This window comes from Drosophila takahashii, chromosome 3L (genome assembly GCF_030179915.1).
Source record: "Drosophila takahashii strain IR98-3 E-12201 chromosome 3L, DtakHiC1v2, whole genome shotgun sequence".
Classification (NCBI taxonomy): domain Eukaryota; kingdom Metazoa; phylum Arthropoda; class Insecta; order Diptera; family Drosophilidae; genus Drosophila; species Drosophila takahashii.
In genome coordinates this window covers 13,446,788-13,459,687 of record NC_091680.1, presented here as the reverse complement: position 1 = coordinate 13,459,687, position 12,900 = coordinate 13,446,788, and the positions used below count along the sequence as shown (strand labels likewise).

General features: G+C 44.2%; 4 protein-coding genes across 5 annotated transcripts; all 4 read right to left on the bottom strand.

The window, feature by feature from the left end:
* Window positions 1–2,675: 2,675 nt before the first annotated feature.
* Window positions 2,676–5,264, bottom strand: LOC108057311 (uncharacterized). Its single transcript, XM_017141512.3, has 2 exons — window positions 5,089–5,264; window positions 2,676–3,933 (listed from the first exon to the last, which is right to left on the bottom strand). The coding sequence occupies exons 1-2, from the start codon at window positions 5,234–5,236 to the stop codon at window positions 2,750–2,752; spliced, it is 1,332 nt and encodes a 443-aa protein (XP_016997001.3). The 5' UTR covers window positions 5,237–5,264; the 3' UTR covers window positions 2,676–2,749.
* A 545-nt stretch (window positions 5,265–5,809) lies between these two features.
* LOC108057308 (uncharacterized) lies at window positions 5,810–6,385 on the bottom strand. The gene has a single exon (XM_017141507.3). The coding sequence runs from the start codon at window positions 6,383–6,385 to the stop codon at window positions 5,810–5,812; it is 576 nt and encodes a 191-aa protein (XP_016996996.3).
* A 93-nt stretch (window positions 6,386–6,478) lies between these two features.
* Window positions 6,479–7,791, bottom strand: LOC108057318 (uncharacterized). Of its 2 annotated transcripts, none has more exons than XM_070215819.1 (3): window positions 7,712–7,791; window positions 7,530–7,658; window positions 6,479–6,846 (listed from the first exon to the last, which is right to left on the bottom strand). In XM_070215819.1, exons 1-3 carry the CDS (start codon window positions 7,773–7,775, stop codon window positions 6,479–6,481), a joined length of 561 nt encoding a protein of 186 aa, XP_070071920.1. In that variant the 5' UTR covers window positions 7,776–7,791. The 2 variants fall into 2 exon arrangements, with proteins under 2 accessions (XP_070071920.1, XP_016997008.3); XM_017141519.3 differs by lacking the exon at window positions 6,479–6,846 and adding an exon at window positions 6,923–7,446.
* An 885-nt stretch (window positions 7,792–8,676) lies between these two features.
* On the bottom strand, window positions 8,677–12,687 carry LOC108057320 (uncharacterized). Its single transcript, XM_017141524.3, has one exon. The coding sequence runs from the start codon at window positions 12,679–12,681 to the stop codon at window positions 8,731–8,733; it is 3,951 nt and encodes a 1,316-aa protein (XP_016997013.3). The 5' UTR covers window positions 12,682–12,687; the 3' UTR covers window positions 8,677–8,730.
* Window positions 12,688–12,900: the final 213 nt, after the last annotated feature.

The window sequence follows — 12,900 nt, the reverse complement described above, 5'->3', positions numbered from 1 at the left end:
AGCAGCAGAGCAATTTGTTGTATTCTGTTTTTTTCTCCCAATTTCAAGGGAAATGTTATTGCCACTAAAGGAAAGTCGTCGGGACTTTGGACTTTGTGCTGCACTCCATTCCGTATCCTAAAGCGGTATACAATTGCTACAAATGTTTGGCAGCTAGCAAAAGGGCATTCAATTTCCAGGAAATGTGAGCGACGTTTGAGTTTTCATTGTTTTCTTTTGGTGGCAATTTATTTGCATAGAAATCAGTTTTTAATTGGTTAGTTTTTGAGGGATTTGAGTGGCATTTTTGGTGTATTTTACTAACCTTTACTTAATGTTTTTTAAAGAACTTGATATTGTTAATAATAAATTGTTCAAAAATAGTTATATGTTAATATATATTTTTAATTATTATACCCTTGCAGAGGGTATTATGATTTCAGTCAGAAGTTTGCAACGCAGTGAAGGAGACGTTTCCGACCCCATAAAGTATATATATTCTTGATCAGCATCACAAGACGAGTCGATCTAGCCATGTCCGTCTGTCCGTCTGTCCGTCCGTCTGTCCGTCTGTCCGTCTGTCCGTCTGTCTGTTTCTACGCAAACTAGTCTCTCAGTTTTTGAGCTATCGGGACGAAACTTTCGCAAAAGTCTTCTTTCTATTGCAGGTAGTATATATGTCGGAGCCGACCGGATCGGACAACTATATCTTATAGCTCCCATAGGAACAATCGGAAAAAAAACTTTAAAAAATTCTAGCTTCGGTGTTTTTTGAAATATTACCTTCTACTTTTGGGGATGTTATTCTTTAAATATTTTTGAATTTCGAATAAATTATTTAAAAAATCGGACTACTATATCATATAGCTGCCATAGGAACGATCGGAAAATTAATGGAAAAGTAATAGGAAATAAATTCTAGCTTCTTTGGATTTTATTGTATTATTTTCTACTCTAGGATATGACTCTTTTTAAATATTTCCGAATTTCAATTTTAATTTAATCAAAATCGGACGACTATATCATATAGCTGCCATAGGAACGATCGGAAAATTAATGAGAAATATTAGAAAATTGAACATTTTTGCGATTTGTTAATTAATAGGAATGATCTGCAAGGGTATATAAGCTTCGGCTGGCCGAAGCTAGCTTCCTTTCTTGTTTTTTTATCTTTTTTAACATCATTCAAAATACGAACCTTAAATACTTCTGATGTTGCCTTAATACCTAAATTTAAATGAATTTAAAGAAACTAATTAAATTTTAAATAAGTTGTGGTATTTCTCGTAATTTGCCCCTTCTGGTTTTCTTGAAAGCCAAACCAGAAATTTTCCAACATTGTGTGCCCCATTTGATGATTACTGTCCACCAGTCTGTAAGGGATACTTGAGCAAATATTGCTTACCGCACAAGCCAGCATAAAAACATAATTTCAGCTCGCCCCTTTCCAAATGCCGACTCTGACCTAAGCGAGCGGAAAACGGAAAATCGGAAAAACGGAAAAGCGTAAAGGAGCAGGGGCGGAGCACGGGAGCCAAGTGGAAAGTGCGCTTCAAATCAACAAATGGAAATGTATCGAAAGCACAGAATGGAGGGGGAAATATTCATGATAATGCCAAGGACACAGCTCCACGACGGGAAATGCCATGAAAAACCCAGCGGAAAATTTAAGAAAATTCTTCACGGCAGCCTTTTTGTGTCGTTCACTTCGCGTTGTGCTGTGTTGTGTGTGTGCGTGGCCCAGAAGAAAAAGGATTAAATCAATGTTGTGGAACAAATTGTGTTTTGTGAGCGCCATGAAGGTAATGCAGCCGAGCCGTATTTGATATCCTCGTTTCTTCCACCGATTTTGCGCTGCCGCCAACAAGGCAAACGCATAACGAGGGTATAGCATTTCCGATTCGAGCTCCCGAGTGGGTGTGGCCCCGCCCCCGACATGACCACACACGATGTCCCATTTGATTTTGATGGCGTTAAGCTCACACGAGCGTTAATAATCTGAACACACACGGAACCGGCACAAATGAATCCAAGAAGAATGGGCAAGGACGAAATTAATGGAAATTAACTTGTTTGATTTATGAAATCTGAAGGCGGTTTCTTTAGCCATTTAAAGTCTGGTAGTATTAAGATATTTAAAACTAATTTGAACATAATCTGATATTTAAATGTACAGCAAAAACATATTATTTTAAATACACTTCTTTACTTTTTGTTTATTTAATATTTTTTTTTATCCACTTTTTTTTAAAAGTATTCCTTATTCTTTACAACGCAGATGGCAATTCAATATCATATTCAATTAAAACATTTTTCGCTTGGTTAATCAGCCATTGTTTTTTTTATCAGTATTAAACATAGATATATAAATATTTAACAATTTAAAAGGCTAAAAGCCATAATATTAATTTGAAATTCTTTTTTAATGATGTAAAATGTTTACATAAATATGATAAACTTCGTATCTACTATTTTCTACCTTGATTGAAATGCTTTAAAATTAAATTGTATTAAGTAACACGTTTTTGTATTTAATTGAAATAAATAATTGTAAATGAAATTCCGTTCTTCAAGCTCAAACTTGTTGTGAAATATATTGACACACAAGAATATATTTAAGATCTTTTCATTTACTTCTTTAAGTTAAAAATTTCTAAGCAATGCTGAATCTTTTTCACAGTGAAACATTTACGCGGTTACACGCACTCCACTCAGTCTTTATTGCACTCACTTAAAAGTAAACCCCTGCCGGAATGGGCAACGCCCCTATCTAACCGAGCAGCTCGTCCACCTGGAGAAGGGGGCGTGGCAGCTCTCCGACAGCCCGGGCCAAATCCGCCACCGAGCAGGCATACAGATAGCCCTTCTTCAGGTTACCCTTGGCGTTGCTTTTGTGCATCCAGCCGAGCCACTCCACCTGCTCCTCGACGGGATCGCAGATGATATAGGACTCGTGGATCTGGGCGAGGGTGGCGTGCGGATTGTTGACACCCAGCAAAGCGATTCCGCGGGTCGGATGGCCATCGTCGATGAGGACGCGATAGAAGAGCTGGGGAACGGCCAACACCCCGTTGTTATTGGCATCGGTGGTCAGGTGAAGGCTTTTGCTGCCGGCCAACTTCATTTCGCCATAGGTGCCCGTATACACGCTCGCCGAGATGCCCGAGCTGGCCACATATCGTCGGGTGTGGTCCTCCAGGACGGCCCACTGACCCCCATTGAAGCTCTGCCACTGGGGCGCCACGTTCACGTAGTTAAAGCTGCTCCTCTGCTGACTGGCATAGATGAGGTCCGCCTTGGCGGCCAGATGACCGCGGGCCAGGAACAGCCCACTCTTCACGTCGATGAGGCCGAGCGGGGCCATCAGTTTCTCCTGGCTCTTGTGCGAATAAATCCTGGCCATGTCAAAGCCCGCGAAATGGCCGGCGGCGCTGAACTTCAGGCGTTTCACGTTTTTCTGAAAGTGCACACTGGCCGGCGTCAGCCGATGGCGGGCGTAGTGGGTGCGCAGGTGATTCGGGTCGTGGCACAGCTCCATGGTGGCCACAAATCTGCCATCTCCGGTGTCGTAGCCCACGCGATACAGGAACGAGGTGCTGGGACTCGAGGTGACATCGCCATCCGCACAGCGCCTGTCCAAACGCTCCACGGTGTAGGGAATGGAGTGACTGCAGACCAAGTCGCGCAATTTGATTTTCGCCCCCTGCCACTCGAAGGTGTTGTCCTGCACACACTTCACCCGAAGCGACCGGAGTTCCGCATCCAAGGACTCGCCGTTCAAGGGGGCAAAGGACTGGCTGCTGCAGTGCAGCTCGATGCTGGCGCCGCGGGGAATCTCCAGGTGTCCATCGGCATTGGGCAGCCAGTAGAGATCCGTGCCGGGGCGAAGGTACAGGGGCTGCGCCTGGTCGGGGCGGGGCAGGTCCTTTTGCACGTCCACTCGGCAGGGAGCTCCTGAAATGGCAGGCAAGTGTTTAGGTGTGTACTGCTTTCATTGGCATACTTTTTGGCGTCAAAATGTTATCATTCATGGTGTCTTAATGCCTCTGGGTATCGATTAACTAATTAATATATTATATTGTTGGTATGAAAAAAGCAAGGCAATATGCCTTGATATAATAAAAATATTATAATAATACAAATATTTTCTAAATATTGTAAATGTAACAAGAAAGGAAGCTAGCTTCGGCCAGCCGAAGCTTATATACCCTTGCAGATAAAGCAAACACCTATAGTTTAATGCTCACTCTGTGCAGTTCCAGGAATTCCAGATTCAGCGTGCCTATTATTTTAATTACCTACAAAGTTAGAGTGAATTTTCTTATATTTGTTTGAATATTCCTATGGGTGCCTTAAGATATAGTGGTCCGATCCGGCTCGCTCCGACATATGTACTACCTGCAATAGAAAGAAGACTTTCGGGAAAGTTTCATCGCGATAGCTTTAAAACTGAGAGACTAGTTCGCATAGAAACGGACAGACGGACAGACGGACAGACGGACAGACGGACAGACGGACAGACGGACAGACGGACAGACAGACAGACAGACAGACGGACAGACGGACAGACGGACAGACGGACAGACGGACATGGCTAGATAGACTCGGCTATTGGTGCTGATCAAGAATATATATACTTTATGTGGTCGGAAACGTCTCCTTCACTGCGTTGCAAACATCTGACTGAAATTATAATACCCCCTGCAACGGTATAAAAATGTCAATATATACGTCACAAACATAGCTTAAGGCCACAGCAGCTATAGATACTAAAAAACACCAAGACTATGGGCAATTTAAAATTTCCTTTTAACCAGACAATAAATAAATAAATAAAAATTTTCTAAATATTGTCATTCATTATGGAATATTTCAATATTTTAAAGAAATAGTTATTCAAAGTCATACTCAAAGAAAGTTTACAATGTTCATAAGTAAATACAGTTGGAAATATAGTTTATTGACGCAGATGTTTTAAATTTGCAGATACTATTTTGACAAATTTTTCTCTTAAAATAATCTTGAATTCATTTGGAAATGTGAAAGCAATATTAGCTCTCTTCAATGCTCGCTCTTTGGATATAAATATTATTATTAACGTCCACTTACCTCGCTCAAATGTCGCTCCATCGATTTGCAGTCCATCGAGATCTTTAATGATTTGACCCACATCTGGAGCAGAGGTGATCGCCTCACGTGCCCGAATCTCTCTCAGAATCACGATCCCCAAAATCAGGCCGATTAACTGAAGCTTCATTTTTACTACAACTCGACCGCTGAGGTTTCTATCTGCCGACTGAATACTTCGCTTTGGTGAACAAGTGTTTTTATATTCACATCCAGTTCTCTTGATTTCTCTCTTGGCAGCGTCAAGCTGTCTGCCCTCTCTTTCCATTTAGTAAACAATTTTGTTGCTTTTTGTTTTCAACTCTCAGCGAGAAACAAGCGGTGATAAAAGTATTGACATTTTCTTGGTTTGTTTTATATTATGTGTGTAAAATGCTTCCGAATTCTTCGCATACGGATGAGTATACGAATTCAGGTCTAGGTTACTTAAAGTTCTTTATTTTTGTTGATCAACTTTCTTTGTGAGTTATAAATAAAATGAGATTTATTTCATATTTATCTCAAGACCCCGTTTTTTTTATTCTATTTACAGCATAAAGATCATCAATTATTTGTGACATTTTGCTTACTCAACTTACTCAAATACTGATTCACCGAAAAGGGCAGAACTTCACGATTCATTAGGCTAATTATGTATTATACAATCAAACATTAAACTTTAGTTTTATTGAACATTTATTTAAACTTTCATTATACAAACAGTCTAACCATAAGAATTGTAATCGTTGTAATTGTTATTAGTACCAGTGTTATTATTGTAATTATTGTTGTTATTATTATTGTTGTTGTTATAATTGTTATAGTCATAGTTTGGCCGTGCTGTAGTGTACGTGTTGTAGGGATTGTAGTTGTTGTAGCTGGGATACGCACCATTTGCCCCGTAATATTGATTGGGATTAACTCCCGACCCTGTTGCTCCACCAATTCCCATCGGTAGGATTACCAGGGGCTCGACAATAATACTAGTCCCACCCATACCACCAACACCTCCTCCCATCGGAATACCCGGACCCGCCTGGGGCATCATTGGCATCATGGGCATGGGTCTAGCCATCGGTGGTCCCATGTACTGTTGTTGTCCCATATAGGGCGGATAATACGGACGCCCTGGTACATTCATGGGAATGGGTCCAGGAATTGGCATCGCTCCTGGCATTGGCATTGCTCCGGGCATTGGGGACATGGGAATCTGTCGAACCGATCGATTGTGAAATTTTACGATTGTAGTTTCAGTATCATTCTCGAGATCTATCATCGTTTGACCATCGTTTGCTGACATGTTAAAATGACAAAAGTAATAAGATTCAAGAAATTAAAGCTAAGAAATTAATAATATTTAAATAATGGTAATAGAAATGCTAGTCGAATGATCTCAGGAGGAACCTCCCGAAAAAGGTAAGTTAACATTGTAATAATAGGTGGTATAGTTGGGTAGATAGGGACTGTAGAATGATGTTGGAGCTTTCCCTGTGGCACGCTCATTGTAGTTCATATACGACGGATAGGACATGCCTACTGAGAAGTAGAGCTGAGGATTGGATGATTTTGGAGGTCCTTGCATGGCATATAGATTGTTGGCCTGATATTGAATCGGGTATTGTGGGTTATATTGTGGTATAGCTTGGCGGGGCTGCTGCATCGGAAGCGGACGTGGTGGTGGTGGATACCCAGGTGGCATTTGAGCTGGCATTCCCACCGGCTGATAGGACATTTGTGGCGTTCGCCGAAAGCGCTGGCGAGCTATTAAATACACAGAAAAAAAAATTAGATGCTCAATGAATAGGTTTTCTTTTAATTTTGCATAGATTTTACATTTTTAGCCAGCTAATGTGAGGTATATTAGGTAGTTATTGGTCGACGAGGGATTTGCTGATCTAGCCAGGGGATATCCATATTGACCGTACGGACTTGAGCGCACCCTGGGATAGCAGTTGTAATAGCAGGGCGGAGTGGGCGGAACTAATTGTGGACCATTCCTAGTTCGCGCCTGCGGATAAGAGGGTAATCCCGCTCCAGAATTGGGAGTATAGCCCGGATAATTGCAGGAATATGGGTACAGAGGGCTGACGGCACAGGGAGGACTTTGTGGCCGATTTGGCCAAGGATTCGGTTGCTGCGGCTGTTGAGAGCCATCCTGAACAATAACCAAAACATTCGCCTGCCGTTGCCCCGAATGCGTGGCGAATTTATCGGAATTGCCGAGGTCGGTCAGCAGCTCAAAGTCATTATCCCTATAACTAGTCCCATTGCGATTCGTGTGAGTGCTGGGTATGATGATGCTACTGCGGGTGTTGGCGATGGTCAGTGTGGTGTCGATGGAGAAATCGCTGGCCAGCTGATCTGAAACGGATCAGTGAAAAGAGCCAGGTTTCAGATGTGAATGAGAACAGTGAAATCCAGTGATTAAACAATCTGAAACGAACCTGTTTTGCACTCCGCATAAGTTCCACATTGCTCGCCCTCTCGTTGATCTGGACTTTCGCAGGGAACTCTGGATACAATGCATTTTTGACCAGCTATACAGGCTATATCCTCACAGTTAAGACCAAATTCTAAATCGGTAATGGGTAATTTTTATTTCCTTTATCCTGAATCACCGACTTACTCCTGTATCCTCGAGCAATGACTATCATGGCCAACAACAGTTGTATTCCGAATATTTTCCTCATTATCCAGCTGTGTAGATTAAAAAATTGTGAAATCAACTAAACTGCGTACTGAAAACACAGTCGAATTTATATCATTTCAAAAATCACGCTTGAAGAGCTGCGATAATTGTTATTTGCAAAATTAAATCACCGAAATGTAAACATTAAAATAACAATTGAAAGTTAAGGCTTAATAGTCAGAAGTATTTAAATTAAAGTTTACTAAATAAATATTACACTAATCACCAAACGGTCTTTGAACTAAACGAAGTTCAAGGCATAAATAAACATTGGGTAATAAACTAATAAATATTTCCAGCCTTGATATTTGATATCACTGATTAATTATGGCAACGGTAGATAGTCACAAAACCCATTTTTTAATCCCAAGTACTCGAATGATTACTCGACAAATATAAATCAAGACATGCGTGCTATCTCTTATATTTGGTACCTTTTGTTTACCGCCCCCAAAAAAGTCCATTATAATCATTAACCAACCGGGCGTATACTTCATACGCTTTGGGACGATTGCGTTGCGATAAGATAAACAAAAGAAACCGCACGAGTAATACAAGGTAATTCCTTGGCGGCGATAAGTAATGTGAAAGTCACTGCCATGGGAACTTCGATTCGGGCCAAGGGACCGCCTTTTGGGCCACTGGAACAAAAGGAGGAGGAAAATCCACCGGCAGTGGAAAACGTGCGGCACGTGAGCAAATAGCCCAATGGCAGGGTAAATAAATAGCTCTGCTCGGGCCATAAACGATAACGCCGAGCATTTGATAACCTTACTTTTATCAGTATGTCCAACATGCAATAAAATCCGAAAAAAGAACAAAAACGAAACGTGATTTCTCACTTTTATGGCCCATAACAACTAAATTTAAACGTGCTTTAAAGCCAGGAAAACAACATTGCGATTAGGTAATATTTTTATTGGTTTTAAATTAAGAAATTCGTATTTTTTCTAGCCCTAAACACCCAGCACTCCTTCAACCTGCAGTTCATCGAGTGGCAGGTCTTTTACCACGGCAATAAAGTCTTCCACAGTGCAGGCATATGAATAGCCCCTCTTCAGATCCTCTTTCGTCCAGCTGACCCAACTCAACTGATCCCCAATATCCTCGCAAATAATGTACTCCCTTTCGATTTGCTCTAATTTAGCATGAGGATTGTTTACGCCGAGTAAAACGATGCCCTTTCTACTCAAGCGATCGATAACCACGCGGTAGTAAAGCTTGGGCACCGGGATCAAACCATTGTTGTTCTCATCAAAGTCCAGATACAGCTCTTTCTCAACCCCATCCACATCGGGCAGGGTGGAAACACCCCAGGTGCCCGTATAGCAATCCGCTGTCATGTTCTCATCGGCCACAAACTTCCGCACACTATCCTCGATCCTTTCCCAGTTGCCACCATTGAAGGTCTGCCACTGGGGAGCCGCGTTCACGAAGAAGAAGGAGGCCTGTTGAGCGGCCCCGAAGACAAAGTCGGTTTTAGCCGACAGATGACCGCGGGCCAGGTAAACATTACCGCTGATATTAAAGTACGGTGAGGCATCCGTGCCCAGGATCTGGGTAACCGTGATATTCTGCTGGACCTGGGTGTACAAGGTGTTCACATCCTTGCCGCCGTAAAAGTCGCCGGGAATGAAGGTCGGCCGGGAAACAGATCGCTGATACTGGGCACTGCCGGGATACAAAACGTGATGCACATAGCGGGTGACCTCCGTCTCTTCATTATGACAGACATCGTAGGTCTGCAGGAAGTCATCGGATGCTAAGGCTGAGAGCTGGAAGCCCACCTCCAGGAGATCAGTACCTCCATTACAGGAACGACCAGTCCGACGAGCCGTATAAGTTGGCCACGAGGTGCAGACAAAGTCCTGCAGGTCATACAAACTGCCCATAGAGAGGAAACTCTGTTGCTGCCAGCAAGTGGAATTCACAAAGGTATAACCGGAGAAGAGTCCAGTAAAATTCTTGATGCAATGGAACTCCAGAGCTTCTCCATGTTTCAGCTGCACGAGGCCCTCGTGATTGGGTTCCAAATATCTGGCATGGCCCAACTCACTTCGGATCACAAATAAAGGAGCCGGATCTTTGAGATCGCCGTTCACTTGAAAGCTGCACAGCTCATTCTCCAAGGACTGGTTGTTCAGACCGAGAATTCCAGTAGTCTCCAGTTGATCCGTGGGCAGGTCCTTGACCACCTGAAGGAAATCCTCCACAGAGCAGGCATACGAGTAGCCCTTCTGCAGATTCGTTTTATCCCAGTCCAACCAATCCAACTGAGCACCGACATCCTCACAGATCACATAATCCGCCAAGATCTCAGCGAGGGTAATGTGTGGATTGTTTACTACTATCAGAACAATTCCCTTACGACTTTCCTGATCGATAACTATGCGATAGAGTATCTTGGCCACTGGTAACTGTTTGGTTTCCTCATTCAGGTAGAGGGGAGTTTGGACTCCTTGGGAATTGGGTAGAGTGGAGATGTCATAGCTGCCGGCATGCACACTCACATTCAAAGCTGAATCAGCCACAAATTGTCTTAAACTGGTTTCTACAGCTAACCAATTTCCAATATTGATACTTCGCCACTGGGGAACTGCATTGATGTAGAAGTGAGTGGCCCTTTGGGCGGAACTGTGCACGAAATCAAGGCGACCGGCCAGTTGTCCCCTGGTCAAGTAGAGATCCTTAGTGCTATCGAAGTACTGACTGGCATCCAATCCTAGGGCAGAGCTAAATGCCTGCTCCTGACGCGATTGACTATAGAGAACATTGACATCCTCACCGGTGTAGAAGTCACCTCGCAGATAACCCGGTTGAGCAACTCCCCTTTGATATGCCACATTGGCCGGGGTTAGTTCATAGCGAGCATACTTCGAGATCTGCTCCTGCTGATCGTAACAGAGCTCCACGTGACTTAGGAAACCGGCGGCCACATCAAAGCCAATCTGCACCAGATCCGTGCCACCCGGGCATGATTCCCCGGAACGGAGTGCCACATAGGTGGGCCAACTCTGGCAGACGAATCCTCGGATATTCACCCGCTGTCCCTCAGCCTCGTACAACTGATCACCCAAACAACGAGCTGTTAATGCGGTATACCTATTGAAGGGCGATACCAAAGCTCCAGTGCAATGCAGATCGATGGAGGAACCTTCTTCTACTGTGTAAACACCACTTTCATCGGGCAGCAGCCAACTAAGGGCTCCTTGTGGCGTTAGCAGTGGAGCAGGGTCCTTGAGATCACCATTTATGCTAAACTTGCAGGGATTTGCAATGGGTGAGGGTGTGGTGACAGGAGGATTTGAAGTGGTGGAAGACGATGAAGAGCTCGGTTCTTCGGTGGTAGAAGAAGCAGTTGAAGAACTTGGTTCCTCAGTTGTAGAAGAAACAGTTGAAGAGCTTGGTTCTTCGGTGGTAGAAGAAATAGTAGAAGAGCTTGGTTCTTCGGTGGTAGAAGAAACAGTTGAAGAGCTTGGTTCTTCGGTGGTAGAAGAAACAGTTGAAGAGCTTGGTTCCTCGGTGGTAGAAGAAACAGTGGTGGAACTAGGTGTAGTTGAAGGTTCTGTGGTTGATGTCGGCTCCTCAGTAGTTGTAGTACTCGAAGGTTCCACAGTTGTCACCTCGTCCAAGCCAAGAACTCCATTAGTATACAGATCTTCCAGCGGCAAATCCTTGACCACCTCGATAAAGTCCTCCACAGTGCAGGCATACGAATAGCCCTCGTGCAGATCCTCCTTGTACCAAGTTAGCCAGCTCAGCTGATGGCCAATGTCCTGGCACACGATGTAGTCCTTGAGGATTTGTTCCAACGTCAAGTAGGGATTGTTGATGCCAATTATGACGATGCCCTCGCGAGTAAACCGATCGATGACCACACGATAGTATATCTTGGGCACCGGAATCAACCCATTGTTGTTCTCATCAAAGTCGAGATAAAGCTCCTTCTCCACTCCATCCACATCGGGCAGGGTGGAAACACCCCAGGTGCCTGTATAGCAATCGGTGGTAAGATTGCGATCGGCCACGAATTTCCGAACACTCGTCTCCACCCGCTCCCAGTTGCCGCCGTTGAAGGTCTGCCACTGGGGCGCCACATTGATGAACAGGAAGGTCGAGTGCTGGGCGGCCCCAAAGATCTGATCCGTTTTGGCTATCATATGTCCGCGGGCCAAAATTCGATCATCACTATAATTAAAATACGGCGAGGCATCCATTCCCAGTATATTGCTTATCGTGATGTTCTGCTGCACCTGGGTGTACTTCGTATTCACATCCCTTCCCCCATAGAAATCTAGTTCGATGAAGCTCGGTCGCGCCACTCCGTGCTGATAGTCGTAGCTCGAGGGGTAGAGCACATGGTGAACATATCGCGTGGCCTCCGCCTCGGCATCGTGACAGAGTTCGTAGGACTGCAGGAAGCCGCCGTCCTCCACCTCGAATCCCACCTGGACGAGATCAGTGCCGCCATTGCAATCTTTGCCGGTTCGCAGGGCCGTAAAAATGGGCCAGGCGGTGCAGGAGAAGTTGGCAAACGGATAGATGAGATCGTCGACTAGAAAGTACTTGTTCTGCAGACACGTGGCCGTCACCTGCGAGCGATTCGCAAAGGGCGCTGCAAAGCCCACACCTGGGCAGAACATATCCAAGAGCTCGCCATTCAGCAAACGCACTGTGTCCGTGGGATCGGGTACTATTATTTCATACGAATTGTGACGCGAAAACAGAGGAGCCGGGTCGTTGAGGTCACCGTTGACCTTGAATTCACAATCACCGCGTACTGTCACACCCTCATCGCCGTCGGCCAAGGTTTTCGGCAGGATTCTTGGCAATCTTCCCGATACTTTTTCCACACTACTGGCCGCCAGCAGCGCCAGGATTAAAATCGAGCAGCGATTGCTCCACATCGCGACGTTTCAGTGCACGTAATGCCAAATTTCGGACAGGCGTAGTGCCCTCTTATATGGCCAACTTATCGCTTAGATTACGTGTTTTATGGCCAGCGATTGTAAATATGGCCGTAAATATCACAAAGTTAAGAACCGACAAACGCAATCAATGCTAAGCTGACAAAAACGTCAACCACTTCGCGAAAGCCACTTCAAATTTCCCCTGATCGCATCTAA